General features: G+C 32.8%; 1 protein-coding gene across 6 annotated transcripts in view; it reads right to left on the bottom strand.

Moving 5' to 3' along the window:
* The window catches only part of BRD10 (bromodomain containing 10), a 94488-nt gene that overhangs the window by 29547 nt on the left and 43006 nt on the right, over nt 1-21935 (bottom strand). For 5 of the 6 annotated variants that reach the window (XR_013404849.1, XM_077966117.1, XM_001108823.5 and 2 more), the window contains 2 exons: nt 13130-13209; nt 4281-4370 (listed from right to left, as the gene is read on the bottom strand). Coding sequence is in view for 5 of the 6 variants with exons in the window: in XM_077966117.1 (XP_077822243.1) it covers nt 4281-4370; nt 13130-13209 (170 nt within the window). In the remaining variant the exon portion in view is untranslated. The remainder of the gene's footprint in view (nt 1-4280; nt 4371-13129; nt 13210-21935) is intronic. The other variant, XM_015117712.3, reaches the window with a different exon arrangement.

Genomic DNA, 21935 nt, shown 5'->3' with positions numbered 1-21935 from the left:
GCTTTCCTTACATATTGATTATAAAATTTAGAAATAAACAAAATCTTAGATCCTACTCAACGTTGAGGGGCTTATCTGATAAAAGATGTATTAGAAAAGATGTGGTCTTACATTTAAAATTTACTTATCAATATTTATATAAGACTTTCATTTATCATCACATAACCCAGAAGAGGTTTTTTTCCTTATAAATAAATTTTTATTGCAAAATTTTCACTTTTCCTCATACCCAATCTCTACGAGGGTCTTCCTTAATTGAAAAAGATTGAAACTTCTTTGAAAATCAGAACTATGATACAGAACATAAAGGACATTGAACAAATATGAGGGAAAAGGGGATTATATGAAAAACTTAGAAATATAAGTTTGGTGAAATCTTCCAATTTTTATTATTTAGAAAGCAATACTGTCTATTTCAAATACATAAGATCAGGTAAAGTTATCAATATCTTAGCTTTATCTTTCAGGAAAACTAATAAACTTCCTACACTAAAAAAGGTATTTTTTAAATAATTAAGCAAAATGCAAATTTTATCTGCTAAAACTACAAAAATAAAAACAAAATGTTCCGATTTCTTCTTTAGATCATGAAAGAATGCTATGATGTAAATAATGATGAGAAATACATTGTTGTATATTTACCTCAACCAGAGGTCTCACTTTTAACAAATCTCTGATAGATAATTAAGTTCAGTACCAGAGGATCTAAAGGATGATGAGGACTTTTTGGATTAAACCCCTAAATGGAGTGATGGGACCAAGTGAACTGAGTATAAATTTCAGGAAATTAAAGCATTTTTCTCTTCACATTATTAACCATAAACAAAATTAGTTGTTTTGCAAGGATGAGTAAACAATCTAAATTTTAAAACACTAAGTCTTCCAGTACAATGAATAGTTCAATGACAAAACCTCTAAAAGGTTAAAAAGACCTTGTTAAGTAAACATAAAGCTGCTCTAAAAAATAAAGTTTATTAATTAAAAAAAAAAAACTTTTAAAATGGAATATTCACCTGAGTGAATAAATGGGATCATTCTTCCCTGTTGCTTTTCTACTTTGGTAGGAAAAACTATCTGGAAAGTCCCTGCAGAGAAGCCTCCTGAAGCAGCTAGGTGTTTGTATTATATGAATCCATGTTAAAACCTCTATCACATGCGTAATTTCTATCTTTAGTAATGACATTTATGACAAAGAAATATTTATAACAGAATATATCTTCTTTGTTACTGGAGCCATTATCATAGATATGAATGTTGATAATAAAAGAATTGTTTTGGCCCCAGATACTTAGTTTTGACAGTGATATACTCTTATGAAGATCAGTATTAATACTTCATTTGTCTGACAATAGTGAAGGAAGGCCATAAGACAAGGAATCAGTCAAAAGAGTTGTCACTATTACCAAGTTTACACACTTCATTGTTAATAAAATCCTTCAGGTCCTCACCATGAACTCAATTCTAGTAAGTATGGTTACCTGCTTTCTTAATCCACAATATATCAGCTAGGGCAAGTATATGGACACACACAAGAAATGACAGGTGACAGACAGCCTGGCAATGAAAAAAAGACAGAACAAAAGCAAAAATACAAACAAAATCCTTCAAAATATAGTAACATAAAAGCCTTTTGGTGAATGTTTAATCAGAACTACTAATACCAACAGATTTTTAGAGTAACAATATTGTTATTCATAATAACGACCCTCAAGTCATAAAGAAAAGGTTAAATTGTGTTTAGTACAAGGAGTCAGGGAAGTTTTTCCATTAAAATTAAGTTTTAGTATCAAAGGTTTAAGTTTCAGTTATCTAGAAATTCAGTTAAGTGGAACACCTTACTCCCAAATGATGCCAAACTGGTAGTAAACATAAATAACATAACATACATTACATAACATAAACATTCAATAAAGTTAATTCTTAGAACATCTATCACACTCAATATTAGCTTTTGTAAAAAATAAGGAACAATAGATGCAAACTTTTATTGTCTATTTGCTTTATGCTATGTGGCCGTTTCATTGGTTAAGATAATCTGTTTATGTAAACAATCTTTTAAACAGTTTAAATTAAGGAGAAAGAGCTCTTATGTTGGTAATCTCAGTAAGATTATCCCTGCTAAGTACAGTTCCAAGAATTTCTACTTTTTGAAGGGTGGAAAACATATTTTAAAACTAATATGCAAACATCAGGGGGCATGCATAAGTTAAAAGTTTAGAGATACAAATCAACTAAACCCTAGGGTAATCTAAAATTTACTGATTAACATGCCCTCAAGGAATACAATGTCAAATATTTGTAGTTTATCTTTTCTTCTTTTTTTTGAGTCAGGCTCTGGCTCTGTTGCCCAGGATGGAGTGCAGTGGCATGATCACAGCTCACTACAGCCTCGACCTCCTGGGCACAAGTGATCCTCCTGTCTCAGCCTCCTGAGAAGCTGTGATTACAGGCATGCACCACCACGCTGAGCTAATTTTTTATTTTTTGTAGAGATGGGGGTCTAGCTATGTTGTCCACATTGGTCTCGAGCTCCTGGGCTCAAGAAATCCTCCCACCTCAGCCTCCCAAAGTGCTGAGTTTACAGGCCTGAGCTGCCACGCCTGACTGTGGTTTATGTCTTCTTTTACTCTTCTTCTACACAGTACCAATGGAAATGAGGTGAATGGCTTTACAGAAGCCTCTAGAACGCTTGCAGAAGTCTTTTTCTCCTATAATATATGCCATAAGTATATAATTCAACTATGCTTAAAACTATGCATTAAAAAACCCTCTAATTTATAATATGGGAATAAATAAAAGTTATGTTTAACTGTAGCATTAAAAAATTGGCAAATTTATTTAACAGAATTGTTTAGAATGAAATATGGACACCTCCCTAAAAACAACTTCTGCAAAAAACAGTAACACTCTGATATTTTAAAAAGACTATTCCTTCCTATTAGCGAACAGAATTAGTCCTTTCTGAGCATAAAACATAAAAAAAAAAAAAAACCCTCTGGCTACAGAGTAAATAACATTTACATAGCATAAATGTCTGAGGAATATATCACAGCAGTAAATTTTAATGAAACACATGGTCTTCCACATCGAGACTGCCTATACACCTAAAGTGTATGTGTATAAAAATGTAATAATCTAAACAATTTTTAATGAAAATATTTCCAAAATATGCAGTTTTCCACATTCTCAAGTTAATTACTGAATGTTTTCTCGCTAATTGATGACTATCATTATAAGCATTTATTCTCTCTCTTAAATTACCATGATACTTTCAGGGTTATCTATCACACATGAGACTTCTGGACTGCTTAAGGCTGTTTCACCCTAGTACTAAGTAACTTCAGAAGGTTGTATTTTTATGGTACTGCAATCTCCTTTCAGAGTGCTACCAACGTGTCTTTCCTAACAACATATAAAATGACTAATACAAATCTGCCGATATCAAACTTGCTGAATCACTAACCATATTTTACACATATTTATATTAACAGGTTCTGAGCATAGATCTAAAAGTGGCTTCATGATATTCCTAAGGTGCAAAACGAAAGGTTCAAAAAAAATGATTTTCTTCAGGTTTAAAGCCTTTCCCATTTATTTATTGGTATGTAATTGTGTTTAAAATCTGTGCATAGCCCAACTATAAATGCTAGTTAAACAGGTGTTACTGATTTAATAAATAGTAGAATTGAGTGTTTTACCAAGTATCGGGTGAATAAATATATGCCCTTAAACTCTAGTCTCTCAAGAACAATAAAAATATTAGAAAATGAAAGTAAAAATTCTAATTTAGAGGATACAGTGAAAGTTAAAAAACTTTCACCAGATAAAGGTTCTTAAAAAAGTCATATTGTTAAGTATGTATCAAAATCATCTAGGGCAGTATTAAACAATTTATATCTGTTTTTATGTTACACTGAATTAAAATTTTATGTTACTAAGCAATAAACTTCCATTTGCATATAACTATTAAGAATATTTGCAAGGCAAACATTAACCAAAAAAGTACCAGTCAGAAAACAACCAGCCAGTATACTGGGAAATATCTAAAACTATACCTGATACAAACCAGGCAAACAAAATTAATTTAACTGCCCTGGCATGATTTCTATTAAAAATGAAAACTAGATCACACAGGAGAAATAAAAGAAACAATGTTTCTATCTTTCATTGTAAATTTTCATGTAATCCAGGAAAACAAGATTTCAAAAAAGCTTTAGGAAAAAGCAGGAATAAATTTTAATGCTGACAATAATAGATAGAACTTTTGGATCAACACCTACCGATTTTTTTCTACTGTTTTCCAGATCTTTGAGTTCATTCTCGATTTTTGTGATTAATTCCCTGAGTTCATCAAGATTAGTGCAAATAAGCTAAAATAAAACACAAAAACACAGCTTGATAACACATAATATAAAACACCCAAAATGTGGTAACAGAAGTTGTTTTAACACACACTGAATTCACAATTATTTTTCTCTGTAATAGTAAAAAGCAAGGAAAGTTCTGCAGTTTATATTTTAAAATATATTTATTTACTTGCTATGATATATGAACTTCAGGCTTAGTATAAAAGAAGCTGAAATTTCAACATTGGTGGTTTTATCCCACATCCCCACCTTTCAGTTTGCTTTATAATTCGGGTACTTTCTTAACATTATTAACTTTCAGCCCAGAATGACAAAGATCTGGAAACTCACCCTAGATTTCACAGGTTGTCAAATCACCTTTAAGAAATGCTTCATCAGGCAGTCTCCCAGTAGGTGAATAAACACACTCCTGGAGAACTGTTATACCTTTTCCTTGGTTTGCTAACTATACAATTTAACAAACCTTAGTTACTGCTGTTGGGGTTGCTAAAAGGACTGCAACTATATGTAATACATTCAAAGACAAACAAAATAAAGTACACATTCTTAATATCAGTTTAGTATTCTTTAATAAAACCATCTCCACAGATAGCATCTATTTCCTTTCATAATTGTGTGGCTCATTTTATTTCACCTGGTAACACTGGCAAATGGCCAAAACAATTATTAGTCATTAACAACTAAACTAGCTTGGTTTAATTACTAAAGTTTTAGTGAACTGTCAGCAACAATAGCAAAAATACTAGTAACGACATCTTAGTTTTTGTAAAATTATACTGAATTTCTCCAATTCGTTCAATACATTTTTTCCTAAAACAATTTAAGCTATTTTAAAAAAAATTGTGAAAAAGAACTAGATTTCTGAAACAAAACTGCAACCAAATAGACAGGAAAAATCTCAGATTAATGAAGTCTTGTTGTAATGTTTATACCATGTGATAATTTAAAAAACATACTGTACTTATAAATTACTGATTCGCCATTAGCTTTTATCAGCCCCATGTTTGTTACATTCATTAATTTCCATGTAAGGGAATTGTTTTCCTAAAAGGCACTTTCTTTTGTTAGAAGAGCTAACAAAAACAACAAAAGCAAAAGTGGGTTACAACAAAATAATTCCTCATGGTTACTGAGTGATAAAAATAAGACAGAGTCCCTTAAATTTCTTTTACTAGGTTAAACCATATGAAATTGCTGATACGCTTTTCATCTACAAAAATGGCAAGACAGTTCAACCTAAGAGACTAAGAAAAAATTATCACAGATAATTTGTATTAACAATTACCTATTAGGAATATCTATATAATTTCAAACTCATAGAATTGACTAAGCAGGGAAAATATGTACTTAAATAATCCAGATTAAACAATTTGAGAGTAGAAACAATACAGTGATGTAGTGGAACAGTGATATTTATTAGAAACTACACATTCCAATTTGCCAAATTTACTTATGACAGAAGTGTTGATGGTCAAGCAGTGGACTGGCCAACCAGGTAAGTGGGTCTAGAACTAGAGAGCATCTTCATCTTCTATTGTAACTATGAAGACTTGAAACAATGTTGTCCCTACAGTGGATTTTTATTAAGTATTCAGTGAGGACTAAACTTTTCATAGTAAAATCTGCTATTATGATGACTGTGTCAAATTTGCCCCAGAGCTTGTAGATGGATGGCTATTTCTCTTTTCACTGAACTTGGTGTACTTGTTAATATCAAATCATAGATTTCTTATTTGCACATATGGCAAACCTCAGAGGAATTTTTATTTGCATCTCAGTTGTCTCACTACACAAAGAATAAGGGTACATTTTGCATGTAGTTTGTAGAAATTTACAGGAACAATGAAGACATATACCCCTACAACTAAATGAAGACATATACCCCTACAACTAAACATGCCCTAAAACATTTTGAGATCTTTCAATTACCAATTAGTTATGAAGTCAACAGATATTTATGTTCCATTTAAATCAAGAGATAACACAGTTCTGAAGCCAAACCATGAATGAAATCATATAGCTTAAAAGCTACCTGAAATAACACTTTCAAGTGGCTTACCTAGTTAGTAAACTACTAAATTAGTACTTCTCAAGCTTTAATGTGCATAAGAATTGCATGGGGATCTTAATAAAACGGTTTTTTGTTTAGTATGTCTGAGGTGAGACCTTGGATTCCGCATTTCTAACAAGTTTCCAGGTATTGTCTACAGATAACATTTTTGAGTAGTAAGGTACTAAATGACTATGAATTACAAATCAACATGGCTACTGAAACATTCTGGTATCATAGAGCTAATAAGTATGAAAATACAAAAAGATTAATTTCCAAATAGGGAATGGCATATTGAATTAAATGTACAATGATAAGACAATCGTTTCTTAAAATATTTTTAGCTATAATATTTATTCTGAGGTTATATTAAAATGACCTTAATAGCTACATAACAATTTATACTTAATAAATACTAATATATATTCTCTCTATATATATTTAATATATATACCCAATATACAGAGTCAAATTAACCTTTTATAAAACTGAATAGGAACACAATTAATGTGATTTATGCCAACTCAATGTCATAAACAACTCTACTGCCTCTCTTCTACCTCCGAAATAAGGCATATATGTGGCCATTACATTCAACTCAACTTCATATGATGCTTTTAAAAACAGAATCAACCCAATAAACAAAGTTCAACTTTTTTTTTAACAAAGCAAAACACCTTATTAAAACCTCCTTCTCATTATCTTGCATTTGAAAAACATATCTGAGGCACAGGGCCCGCAGGGGTGAACAAGAAACTCCAAAGCAGCTCAGATTACAGTCAGGTCACATTGCTAACACTCCTGAGAGGAGGTTTTCAGTCAAGCCGCAGAGGTTACAAGAAGAGTTTTATCTCCCAGGAAGAACCTCTCCAAGGCTGTCACACTCCCTCAAGTTAACCTCTCATTTAATACAATCCATGGCAAAGCTACAAAACCACAGATCTCAGAGCTGAAAGGGACTAAAAACATGTAATTTGTCCAAGCCTTAGCCTAGGCTAAAGAGACCTATCTCTAATTCATATAAAAGCTAATTAAACTAACAGAGGTAAAGTGACCTAAAATGACACACTGATACAGGAAACCACAGAACCCAGGACTTCTCCTACTATATTATATTCTTTTTAAAAGGGTCTTTATAAACAAAACAAAATAAAGAAATCTAACAACAACTTGTATTGTAGTTTTAGGATTTAGTTTATATCTAAGCTTTCACTTTTATTAAATGGTAATATTAAAAGGTCCTCTCTTCAACTCAAGAAGCAGCAATGTATGTATATGGTGGGAGTGGGGAGGCCCTGCAGAGATCAAAAAAACATAACCACATCTCAGAACAACTACATAATAAATCATTCCTTACTTTATTGATACTTCAAACTAGAAATTATTTGGATAAAAACGCAATAGGTTTGAAAGATATTTACTTGCTCCAAAAAAGGACATAAGGTAACATTAAAAAAATACAAACAACACGGTAGATTGTATTAAAAAGCAAAGCAAAAGGAAAACAATGTAGAAAAGTAAAAATGAAAAAATCCAGACAAAAGGGATCACATTCACTCCCATTCTAATAAAAAGATCCTGTAATTTATTATAAAAATTATAAGTGAAATACTAAATGCATGGTATAAATTCAAAATTTATATTGTATTTAAACTAAAATTATAATAGCATCTGCTAAAACTATGCAGATGGAAAAATTCCTTTTTATTTCTTATCATCACCATACCAGCAATAAGGACTACTTAAAAACCTGCAAATAAGGATATCACTTGTGACGTGAAAGTCAAATAAGTCTGATAAACAACCATGTGATTAAACACAGGTGTTTCTCTCAATGAACTATATATATTTTTAAGGGAGAACTATATTAATTTTAAGGGAGAATTAAGAACTCCTGCTGTTAAAAGTGAAACAAAAAGCCGAGGTTAAAAATATTCATTTTAAGAGGGAGCAATTCAAAATAATGATATAATCAAAAGGTCTTAAATACAGTGAAGCAGTTAAAAAGCTGATTAAACTAACAGAGGTAAAATGACCTAAGATGACACATTGATAGAGGAAACCACAGAGAATTGCTTGAACCAGGGAGTCGGAGATTGCAGTAAGCCAGGATCATGCCACTGCACTCCAGTCTGGTGGCAGAGCGATCCTCCGTCTCAAAACAAACGACGACAACAAAAAAAACTAATTTTAATTTTGGTTTCAATTTGTTTTGCTGAAGTGCTTTATCTCTTATCCCTTAGTTTCTCCATTGGTAAGATGGAGAAGTACAGTTTTTTCAGAGGTATGTTAAGGATCAGTGAGTTTTTGCTTATGTTTGAAAACAATGTTAATATAAATCTTAGCAGCTGGATTCTGGAGTTCTGCAAAGCAGCCATTAAAATCAATCATGCACATGAAATGGGAGCAAGTGCACACTGCATGAAAGATGTTTTTTTGGTTATCAATGAAAAGCAGATTTAGGGTAACTAAGGCTGTTAAATTATTTTTAAAACTTATGTTATTGAGACCCAACACATTAGTTTTTAAAAATACTTCCTGTAACTGTCATAATTATGCACAAAAGATAAATCATATAACATTAGATAGCTCTCTTAAATGTTAAATGAAAAGACTTCTTAGAAAAAGTAACTATTAGGAAAACTGATACTCACTTTTCAGTCTAATAGTCTTTCTTTTATTACAAAACAGGTAAGGAAAAGAGAGTTTTACCAAGTTAACAAAGTCATAAGTAAATGTTAAAGTTGTTATAAACACTTAAATCACCAATATCAATAATTATTACTAAAAAAATCCAATAATTTTCCCTACATGCCAAATATATAATGCATCATAACAATAAAGAAGGTATAAACATAAGTTTTCACTCTCGTCAAACATCATGATGCAAATACTATTACTTGGTTTTCCACTTTTCAAATTCTTGTAGGCTTAATCATGTGCCACTTTCATTAAGAACAAATCCAAGATTTATTTCAAGGTTTTAAGTAAATGGAAAGAGTGCTAAGGGTCAATAATAGATGTTTTTATGCCATTTTAAATTGATTTTCCTATGCATAATTCAGTGTTTTTCATCAGAAGCAACTGACCTGCTTATTTGAAAACATAATAAAAATGGCTAAAACAGTAAGCTATATCATTCAATCCTCACAACTACTCTACAAGGAAGGTACTATTATTACCCCACTGTACAAATGAGAAACTGGAATCATAGAGAGGTTAAATAGCTTACCCCACAGAGTTAATTAGTGGCAGAGCTGGCATTCAAACCCAAGTAGGTAGTCTGGTTGCAGAACCCTTGTATTTAACCACTATGCAGATAACTGGTACCCACTGAATCAAGGTTTTTGGAGAATGAAACCAACAATCTTCATTTTAAATGAAGGTATCACATTATTTTTATTTGAGAACCACTGACATAACTCTTAGGAAAAAGTGGCACACATTTGGTTAGCCCCTTTACAATATACAGTCGTCCCTCAGTATCCGTGGGGGACTGGTTCCACGACTCACCTCTGAACCCTGTGGATACCAAAGTCCAAGGATGCTTAAGACCTTGATATAAAGTGGTATAGTATCTGCATATAACACATCCTCCCATATACTTTAGGTCATCTCTACATTACTTACAATACCTAATACAATGTAGCTGTGATATAAATTGTTGTTGTACCATATTGTTTAGGGAATAATGACAAAAAAAGTCAGTACATGTTCAGTACACACACATTTAAAAAATATTTTCAATCCAAGGTTAAATGCACAGATGCAGAACCCACAACTCACAGATACAGAGGGCTGACTGTATACACACACACACTCCCAACCCACCCTGCCACACACACAAATCCAATCCATTATTTGAATGCTCACAGTGGATACTCTAAATAGGAGCGGGATGAATATTTTCTAAACCTGGGTGCAGACACTAGGTGTGTATATAAACATAGATTCTTTCTGAAGCAAATAGGGGGGCAAGTTCAACTTCTAGCTTTAAAAAAAGTCAAAAACACAGGCAAACTAAAAAGAAGCTGAGGTCAAAATACATTTTTAAAAACTCATTAGGACTTAAAGAAAGAAAAACTTCACAATTTAACTCTTTCATTTATCTCTATCTAAGCATGCTTTCTGCCAATTTAAAGAAGACCGGTCCTTTGGCAAATCGGTCAGGTTTTACAAAACGGATCTATTATCTATCCAAAAACAGGTTCATTGTTCTCAGAAGCAAGATATTTCAGAATGAACAATATGAAAATCTTCTGGCTAAATATTTCTATATTTTTATGTTTAATACTAGAAATGTGACATTTAAAACACCTTGGACAAAACAAATAATTTGCAGAATCTGAGGTGCTAAATACCGTATCACTAGAACTTTTGGGCAGGGAATAAATTCACTTTACTACATAATAGTCTTCCTACATGTGGAAGACTTTCAAATAAAGTAACACACTACATAAAATTATTTTGAGACAAAACTAAGTTTTGCATTTAACAGCAAAGTTTACTAGTGACTAGCACTATCTATCTTATTGACGTGTGTATTTGAAGCAAATGATCTATTTCCCTAGTTGCCAAGTTTCTTTATGAGTAATGCCGTGGCATTCATATTGTAAACTAGGCACAAGAACCACTGTTTTCATGAGACTATTACTCCTCTCTATCCTCTCTCTCTCTCTTTTTTTCCCTCTCTCTGTTTTCTCTCCCTCTAGGACACCTTGAGAATCAGGAAGAGACTTATTTATTTATTTATTTATTTAGAGACAGAGTTTCTCTCTTGTTGCCCAGGATGGAGTGCAATGGCGTGATCTCGGCTCACTGTAACTTCTGCCTCCCAGATTCAAGCGATTCTCCTGTCTCAGCCTCTGGGTAGCTGGGATTACAGGCACATGCCACCACACCCAGCTAATCTGTTTTGTATTTTTAGCAGAGACGGGGTTTCATATTGGTCAGGCTGGTCTCGAACTCCTGACCTCGGGTGATCCACCTGTCTCAGCCTCCCTAAGTGGCATGACCCACTGCGCCTGGCCAAGACTATTTTAAACAGCTCAATCTAGCAAAATATTTTGACCATGACCCATGGTCAGCAACACATTTTACAATGCATGTCCTTGTGTACACACACATAACTGAAACCAAAGTTTCATGAAACAATATATGTGAGTGTACATATCCACACTGCTATATGTAGCACACTTACTATATATAACTGTGTTGATTTCTAGTTTAATTTTGTTAGCTTAAAAAAGAAACACTGGTCATGCAATCTACTAAAATGACTTCATGCCTCACTAATGAATACTATTGCAATTTAAAAAAACACTGTCTATGCAGCCTGTGCTTCTTAATACATGGAAAAGTCTATTCACTAAGATGGGTATAGAGGAAATATTAACAATGGGTCAGATTTGCTCTAACATCTATATTCCCAGGGCTGATGCTTTGAGGATTGAGAAAAAAATAAGTGGGAGAAATAGTAAACATAGGTGTGACATCAGAGGAAGCATGATGATATAATACTAAAGCATTAAAAAATATGTTACAAGAAGTGGTATAAAGGCCTCTAAGTAAACAGTAAAATTGTTATTTTTTTATTGACTACTCTGGAACCAAGGTTATATAATATAATAAAGGATTTTGTAGAAATGTTTGTAATTCATACTAAAAATACCATTAAAAACATTCTATTCTAAAGTACTAAGAGAAAAACGTGTCTATTTTCTTTAACTGTTGATTTTAAAATGTTAAATTTTTACCAGTTAGTAACTTCCATAAAAACACTCTCCAAAATAGAATTTTTACTGAAAATGAAGGTGTCCACATTTTTAGATATATCTATTAAACTCACATTATATATTATCAATATTTTCATGATTGTTGTCCCTTTATTTTCATCTCTACTTGACTTGAGACTCACAAATTCATTTTAACATCACTTTTATCTTTTGGTCATTAGGTATGAGTTTATAAAACTTTTGAAAATTGACTGGACACATGAATACAAAGACGTTTTTAAAGAAAGTGTTTATTGAAGAAAATACATCTTTTATAAAATAGAAAATAAAAGCATTAATTAGGATGAGATTCTCTGCTCAGTATTAGCTACCAATAAAAAACTCTTCACTTAATCATATGGCAGTAAATATAGTTACTTTTTCTTTTCACTTAAATGTTTAAAGACCATTTCAATTAACCTTTACTTAACATTCTCTCTGAAGATCATATACAGCTGACAGTTGAAAGATTTGTTTTCCAAGTTAATAAATATACCATTTATTTCTACAGTGCCCAAATAAATGAAAATGAATTACCTAGGCAATATTACCATCTTCCCATTATGATTTGTTCTAGGAAGAGTTTCATTCACACATTGCTTTTATGTATATAATATATATATACACACACACATATACTATATAGTGTGTGTATATATATATTTTCTATTAAACTGCTTCTAGGAAACATAGCAGAGATTAAGACATAAAAGAGGGTTTTTACTATTAAAAAACAAAAACAGAGGTAAAAATTATGAAATACTAGCAGATTAAATCTTGGCTACATCTGCACTTGCAGGGGGAAAAGTCATTGTCAGAAATATTTCATTACAAGTATGTGTGCTACAGTTTCTTGGAATTCAGCCAAACTCTCCAGGAATGATATGAACACTGAAACAAAAAATTTAAAAATTTTGAGACAAAGTTGAAACATTTACCTGAAACTCTGGTACAGTAGGTGACTTTGTGACAGTTTTCCTCTTCTTTGTGATTGCTTTTTTAGAGATGGATTTTTTTCCTTTCAAGATTAAAAGAGAAAAGCTTCATAATGCTGTTTATAGCACTTCATTAACAAAAAACAAATTACGCAGAGCCTTGAAAGTTAAATTTTAACTAACAGACGGCTGCTAGTGAGTCAAATAAAAATGATGAATCAAAACAAGCCCCAGTAAAAGCAAACATTAAACTATTAACTACCTGTTAACAGACATATTAACAAATGCTGTTTTATTTTTATATGAACCAAACTATTACATCTCCTAAGTGTTATACAGTAGAATTTATTTCAAGATTAGGCAAAAAAGTCATATTACTACTGCTTAATTAAAATCTACATTTGCAACTTAAAATGAGACTACATAGGGAGAAAAACTTTACCTTTAACATTGACTTCGCAGTCAGGAACTGGCATAAGAACTACAGCTGAAGACTATGGTCTCTAGCCAACCCAATGTGAAAATCCCCTTAGTAGCTTAGGTAACTAAGCTTTTCTACTCCTTTAGCTCTGCACTCTCCTAACAGGCTGCCCTTGGAGGTATCAATACCCAAAGTTTTAAAAGAAGATAAATATCTACCTTTAAAGTGCACCTAGTTGTTTGTGGAACCAGAAACCACTGGGAAAAATAAACCTCTTATACTTAAAGCCAATTCACAGTATACACTGAAATATATCTACTTTCTGTATTTAACTTGACAAAAAAATATACATACATAATATGCATAAAACTTCTATTTTTAGGCCAGGCGCAATGGTTCACACCTATAATCCCAGCACTTTGGGGGGCCAAGGCAGGCAGATCACCTGAGGTCAGTTTGAGACCAGCCTGGTCAACATGGCAAAAATCCGTCTCTACTAAAAATACAAAAATTAGCCAGGTGTGGTGGCGCGCGCCTGTAATCCCAGCTACTCGGGAGCCTGAGACAGGAGAATCGTGTGAACCTGGGAGGTGGAGGCTGCAGTGAGCCGAGATCACACCATTGCACTGCAGCCTGGGCAACAAGAGTGAAACTCTGTCTCAAAAAAAAAAAAAAAAAAAAAAAAAATTCTATTTTTAGTTAGAAACACATTAAACATTTTCCCCCAATTTGTAATTAGCAAAATCAATTAACAAACTGTTAATTACTCAACATATACTAGATATAGGACACTGTACAAGTTACAGGGACAAGAAGGAATTAAAAAATCATAAAAAAGAAAAATCCTATCCTCTAGGAGCTTACAGTCTACATAAGGGCACAAAAAATATTCAGAAATACTTTTCTGTCATTTTTAGTTCACAACCATTTGCAGACTAAAATCCCCTTAAAAGTCAATACTTTTTTCAAAAGGGAAAATGAGTACATAAAGTAACTTTGCTGTACATAATCCTAATGCTCCTTTCCAAACATTTTCCTATATAAATACGATCATCTTGCAAGAATATGTCAACTCAACTCAACTGACACAATTCCAGTTTATAATTGTGTTTTTTGTATTACTTTTTAATCATATCACAGAACTATAATTTATAAAATTTCTAACTTTTGGCTCAATAAAATCCATGTATACTATGATTGAACTGCAAATTGTGAGTTGCTGAGGTTCATGGGGGTTTAACTGTCTTATTTTAGTAAGTATTGATGGGTGTCATTTGACATTTGCTTTTAATTAAATTAAAATAACCCAACATATATTTCTTTATTCCCCTTGTTACTTACTTCTGTGCTTACACAGTACCTTATAACAGAAGTAAATGCCTACAAAGATAGGTAAGTGGGTAGGCTGCTTAAATAGCAATACTCAGGGAGAAATGATTAAATTATTGGTATCCCTATAATATAGCTAGTAATTCATTTCTAAACTGAGTGCCGTTAAGTATTGCTGAAAGGGGCTCATGAATTTGAATGCCAAGATGCCTTTCCTCTATACACTGCCTTTACCATTTTTTGAAGTTCACAAGAAAAAATGAATGGTCTTGCTGACCTATGTACGGGAAGGTTTTATAAAAACAGCAATTTGAAGGAAATAAAATTATTCCTAAACCTCTCCCCACCAGTCCTACTCTGATTAGCTTAAAAAAAAAAAAAGCCATTTGATTTTGCATTCATTTATAAGCACAACAGAGGTCACCCTTGATAGTCCCATGAATTTCATCTTATTTTTACACAGGCACTAAACACAGGTACTAAATTCTCAGTTAACTCTAGCAGCTACTCTATTTGAATGGACTGAGAAGCTAAGGTGGTTACTTGGTATTTCAGTTCACCATGTCATTAGGATGCTTAAATGTTATTAGAAAATTGGAGGTAATGTTATATATCGGTTATAAGCTTGAGTTTTAGAAATAAACTACCTGGGTTTGAATATCTGCTACAACCACCTACTATTATAGAGGTCATGTATAATAGCTACACACATGACCTTGAGCAAACTGCTTTATTTCTTTGTGCAGTTTTTTCATCTATAAAACAGTGATAATAGTATTATCTACTCTGTGAGAATTAAATGGGTTCTAACATCCCAAAAGCTTATACTACTGCTAGGCACATGGTAGGTGATCAATAAATGTTAGCTATTGCTTTAGCTTCAGCTAAGCTATGGTGAGAAAAGCCTAAACAGAAAATCTTTTAACCTTCTTCAAATTCTTTTTACTTACTCCATCTCAGTTCTTCTTATGCATATGTCCTCTAAACTACCACTCTACTTTGTACACAAATCAATGAACGTAATAGAATATTATAATTGTCTGTTCTTATGTTTGTCATCCTTACTATAATGTAAATTATTGGTGACAGAAATCACATTATTCACTTTGTATTTACAGCATTTAGCACACATAAGTTCTAAGAAGTGATCCCTAAATATAAGAATCCTACTTTTTTCAGAAATGTCACCACCAGTTGGGGGGTAGGAAAAGGTATGCAGGTAATTGTTTACAATTCTGAGGGTCCATTTAAGTCTATTTTATAGTGAAGAAAACACTGACGACGATTTTAAATAAACAATTTACCAACATGACCTAGTAGTGGTAGTAAGAAGATTAACATTTACTGAGAACCTACTATGTGTCAGATACTTAGTAAAGTGGTCTGTATAAATTAACTTATTTATTTCTCAATATAACCCTCCCAGGTAGGTAGTAACTCTATCGTAATATGGGATAACTGAAGATCAAAAAGATTAATTAACTTACTCATGTGTCACACAGTAAGTAAGCACCACAGTCAGGGATTCTAACTACAAAGTTCAAGCTCCTTCCATTATGTAATTTTACTGCACAAATATCGTGAGTTACCATTTATTGATTCCTACCATGTGCCAGGCTCCATGTGACATACTGTGCATTTGCTATTCTAATTAATCTTAACAATACAGCCAAGCAGGTATTACCTCACTTATCACAGATAAAGAAACAGGCTATAAACAGGTAAAGAAACTGATGGAGGAGCTGTAGCTAATATGCACTAGAAGCATATATGTGAAATTAGGTCTGTCTCACTTCAAAGCTTACTCTTTTTATGGTAAAATATTGCATTCTTTCAAATTTTTTGAAAGAGATGTAATCTGCTTCTGTTTGCCTCAGAGCATTCCTTTTGATTAGGGTTGGATGATTTTGTACATTTACTGTTTTTTAATACCTTCAGTATATATCCTCAAAAAAAATTTTCAGTATAAATTTTCCTGTATTCTTCAGTAAAAAATCAGCACTTAAAAAATAAATATTATTTTAAAAATCGAGCATCATATACTGCAAAACTACGCCTTTATTTGGTAATCTGTTTTTGCTTCAGGACAAAATATATACAGGGCAAGTTACATACTGCCCCCCAGTGGGCTTCCCTTCCCGTATCACTCAACTTGATCATATCCCAGGTATTTTACTCCCACTGCCCTAAGTTACCTGGTCATATAAAACAGAATAAAATTCTCAAACCTAAAATCATGCTGAAGTCAGAAGTCAAATTAAAACATACACAGAATTTCAACACCACTCTTGAGCCTAAAACAAGAAGTGTCAACCTGTACCTGGAAAATGCATAAGGAAACATTAATAAACCTTAATAATAAACCTTAGTAATTAATGTTACAAAAGTATACCCTAATGAAGCTTTCTAAAACACTATGCTTAGAAAAACTTAAGAAAAGAATGCCCAACCTGAGAGGGAAAATCATAACTAAGATATATTTTATACTGTAACTGAGGCATAAAACTCTACTTTTCTAGAATCTGGAAATATGCCTTTTTTTAAAATGGCATATTTCTTTACACAAGAAGGTGATTATCATCCCCCTTTCGGTTCCCCTTTCTCAGTTTCTTATTCCTCATCTTTACCCTTCTCCTTCATCTGGTTTTCCTGTCTTCACTCCTCAGACCACTGGGCTACTCATACTCAGACTTCCATTTTAAGCCAAGTGTGGTGGTGCATGCCTGTGATCCCAGCTCGCCTGTGGTCCCAGCTATTTGGGAGGCCAAGGTGAGAGGATGGCTTGCACCCTGGAGTTCGAGGCCAGCTGGGCAACATAGCGAGATCCTGTCTCTCAGGGAGGGAAAGGAGGAAGAAAAAGAAAAAAAAAAAAAGGTACTTCAATGCTTTCCTAGATTCAGCCTTTCCATGTTTTAAAATTATCCCAACACATTCACTCCTCCCTCTGTGCTTTCCTCTTAGGAATCTTAATAAATAGATGAATACTAAGATATTAATCATTGTTGCAAGTGAAAACTCAAGGGTATTTGTATTATTAAATAGTGAATCTGCAAAGTGCCTGGGATGTAAAGTCACAGAACTAGAGCCTAAACTTGTCTTTTATTTACTAAATGTGCACGTCTTGAGCTAACTATACTCCAGGAGTTTCTGGAGTTCTATCTCAAGTAAGCAATTTGACCTTAACAAAGCAGTTTATTTTCCTTTTATTCTCCTTACCTATAAGCAGATTTCTTATCATACTGGAATTCTTTAACCTTATCACATAATTCAGTAACTCCTCAACATCCATTTCTTTTAACTTTTAACTGAGAATATTGAATCAGTTGCCAAATTCTGCTACTTATTGCAGCATCTCTCTCAAAATAGAATTTTCTTCTATCATTATGATAGAAAGTCACATTATCAATCCTTACCTGGATTTAGAATTTTCTCTTGTTAAAGTTATCATCTACCCCTTCATCTTACCCCTGCCAGCTTCTTTTCATAGCTCTTTAATGGTATCCTAATTATCTTGCAAGACCCTTTCTCCTAATCCTGTCACTTACTAGCTCTAGCTGTGTGACCTTGGACAAGTAAATCTCTTTGTATCTCAATTTTTAAAAATCTCTAAAATCTGTAATAATGGGGAATAATAGTAATATTTATTTTTTGAAGTTTTCATGAAGATTAAATGAGATAATATGTATAAAGGCTTAGAATAGTGCCTGGCATACAATAAGCACTCAATGAGTACTAGGTTTTTTAGAGAAAAAGTAGGATTGAAAAAATAAAAGGACATGAAGCACAGTAAATCCTTGCACTCTTATATTTTGAAATCTTCAGCTGGTATGCTAAAACTTTTCTCCATAAGATACATGTAGTTAGGGTCTCTAGTGCTGTCACTATAGAACTATATAATAACCTTTTCACAAATACGGGCCTTGAAATAATCAAACATTGTAGATTACATTACCTTCTCAGTCATTTCCTATAAAGCAGCTCATTACTTTTTACACATCTGATATATCTTATTTCAAGCTCAATTCCCTTGCACTGGACTCTTGATTCAATCATTTAACATAGCATCACATGCCTAGAAAGATGACCCAAAAATGACACTTTTCTGTCATTCGAACAGCTTCTAAAACCTCAACTTTTCCACAAAAGCCCTCTTTAATTGTGCTTCTTCCAGTGACACCTCACTTAATTGTACCTCTATGCTTTTGCTCGTGTTATTCAACATTTTCCACCTATTCAATCCCCAATATTCTTCAAAGTCCTTCATCCCTTGTAAAACCTTCCCAGACTAGCATAGCACACTGATTTTTTCTCTACTTGACCTTATTGTGTTGTCTTTATCTGTACTTAACTGTTATTCACTTGAGGTCACTGACCACTTAAGTTTTTTCACCTATAAGAGTTTTAACTTAGTTCTTTCACCTATAAGAGAATAAGACCACCTGTTTTATCCATTTTAGTCAGTTTAGAGGTGATACCATAAAATGATTTGGGTGAAAATAATGACTATTGGCTGGGCACGGTGCCTCACGCCTGTAATCCCAGCACTTTGGGAGGCCGAGGCGGGCGGATCACCTGAGGTGAAGAGTTCGAGACCAGCCTGGTCAACATGGTGAAACCTCATCTTTACTAAAAATACAAAAATTAGCCGGACATGGTGGCACACGCCTATAGTCCCAGCTACTCGGGAGGGTGAGGCAGGAGAACTGCTTGAACCCGGGAGGCAGAGGTTGCAGTGAGCAGAGATCATGCCAATGCACTCCAGCCTGGGCAACAAGAGTAAGACTCCGTCTCAAAAAAAAAAAAAAAAAAAAAAAAAAAAAAAAAAATTCCAAACAAAACTGGTTGGAAGCATCTTAAAACACCATAAGCTTTTTGTAATTGTTAATGCATCTGTAATCTTTTTTGTATTTTTTCAGATTTTATAAAAAGTCCCCTAATTTTTAGAATTTCTAATTCATTTTAGCCAACTCTACTTGCTCTACACAATCTATAATAACAGTACATTATTGAAAACAACCAAAATGTTCAATAAGGAGATTGGTTAAATTAACTGCAAAATACACACAACAGAATCCTACACAGCCATTTAAAATGATGATGCAGGGACCTATTTATTGCACAAAGATGTTCATGGTATACTGATAGGTAGGGGAAAAAAGCAGATTGTTAAAATGGTATGTATAGTATAATCCTATTTAAACAAATATAGTCTTTGAAAAAGTGTTGAAATAATAAGTAGTTAATAATAAGTAGTTAGTTTTAGTTACATCTAGGTGAACCATATTACATGTGTTCATTTATTTATTCAGTATATTCCCACACAATGCATCAACCAATCTGCTAAAGTGCCAGGGATGCAAAACCAGAAATAATCCTTCTGTCCCTAAGAATGTTACAGAATAAAGAGGAGACAATCATCAAAATAACCCAGAAGTAAAGGCAACTATAATAAGTATTATGAAGGAGAAGTGTCTGGTGCTATAAGCATGAATAACAGGGAAAATTTTAACAAGTCAAAAGATAACGGGAGGCTTCCTTAAGGAAGTGATAAAAGAATAAACATTTACCAGGTAATGAGGAAAGGAAAAGGGCTATTCTTTTTGCTTGTCTCTATATTCTTTAAAAAAAATGGATTGCTTTTATAATAAGAAAAAACAATGAAAGAAAACCAAATGATCTAAATTTTTTTGCTCTGGGCTTTTTTTACTCTTAGTTATTTTTAATTTATGCACAGCTAATCTTGCTTGTCTTGCTTAAATGACAAAGTTTTCAGAAACATTTATATTTTGAAAACAGGTCATCAAGGAAAAATTTCTAATTGCCAGGTCATATTTTTCTTATTCTATGATTGAATAAAAACAGAAGATCAAGCATGAGATAATGGACATTATATTGTTTCCATTGTCTTCTATTTATTCCATAATGTTTCCAATAGTAAGGAACAGGCCTAAATGAGTAAAAATGAATTCAAAATTTAAAAAGGAGGAAGGAAATCCCAATTTTGAAAAGTAGATTAAAATGCTTAAATGTTACCCAAACTGCCTCAAACTGTGCTAAAATTATCAAGTCATTTTCAACCAAATTGTCTTTGTGCCTTCTACTAAAAATCACCTGCCAATACAATAAGGCTTACTAAATTTGGAGATACCACCAAAAATTAAAGCCTGTATTACGCAACATAAAACAGACCAGATTGATTGCATGTAGGTTCATACATCAGTCATAAATGACACAGCTTATCCCAGAGTGTATTCTACAGAATACACAGGTTATTGGTAACTATTACTTGAAAAAAAGCAGTGTTAAAATAAATTTGAAAAAAATACGTTAAACAAAATCAAGCAGTTTTCTTTTCTTCAAGACTTTCCAGAGTCTTTAATAAACAGGCCCAGAATAACTTAACAAATTAGAAGTTCAAAAGGTTTTGAAAACTAAAAGTCTCAAATATAATTTATATGGTAACAAAACCTGACTTGAACTTAACGTTTTCTAGTCTTTGTTTTATTTAGTCTAATTCATACATTTCTCTGTAGAGATTATATGTTTGATTACAGAAGTAATTCCCACTGGGGATATTCCTTAACCTAAGCCCCAATGTGGATAAGTTAAACATTATATACACCATAACACCGTTCTAATATCTGAAGAGTTCTAAATTTCAAAACAAATCTATTATCAGTTTTGCAAAATGAATTGTGAACCTCTACTAAAGCACAATGTGAATCTTTAAGAGGAGTATTTTCCAAACCTATGATGATGGAGCTCACTTTTAAAAAGAGTGAGAAAGTAACGACTGGACTAAGGTATGCCCCAAACTGATTATGAAAGGCCAGGATGTCTCACACCTAATAAAGAACAGGGCAAAGCTTCAGATAGACAAGTGGACTGAAAATTACATAAAACAAATGTTTGTTATTATAACATTTTATGTAACATTGTTATATCAACAAGGAATTCAGTAACCAAGGAAAAAAGGGAATTAGCCGATGTTTACCCAGTATTAACTAGGTAAGCAGACAAAACTGGATCCACCAGATCCAAACATTTTTGTCACTTAAG

Source organism: Macaca mulatta, chromosome 15 (assembly GCF_049350105.2).
Source record: "Macaca mulatta isolate MMU2019108-1 chromosome 15, T2T-MMU8v2.0, whole genome shotgun sequence".
Classification (NCBI taxonomy): Eukaryota; Metazoa; Chordata; class Mammalia; order Primates; family Cercopithecidae; genus Macaca; species Macaca mulatta.
This window is presented reverse-complemented; position numbering and strand designations above follow the sequence as displayed.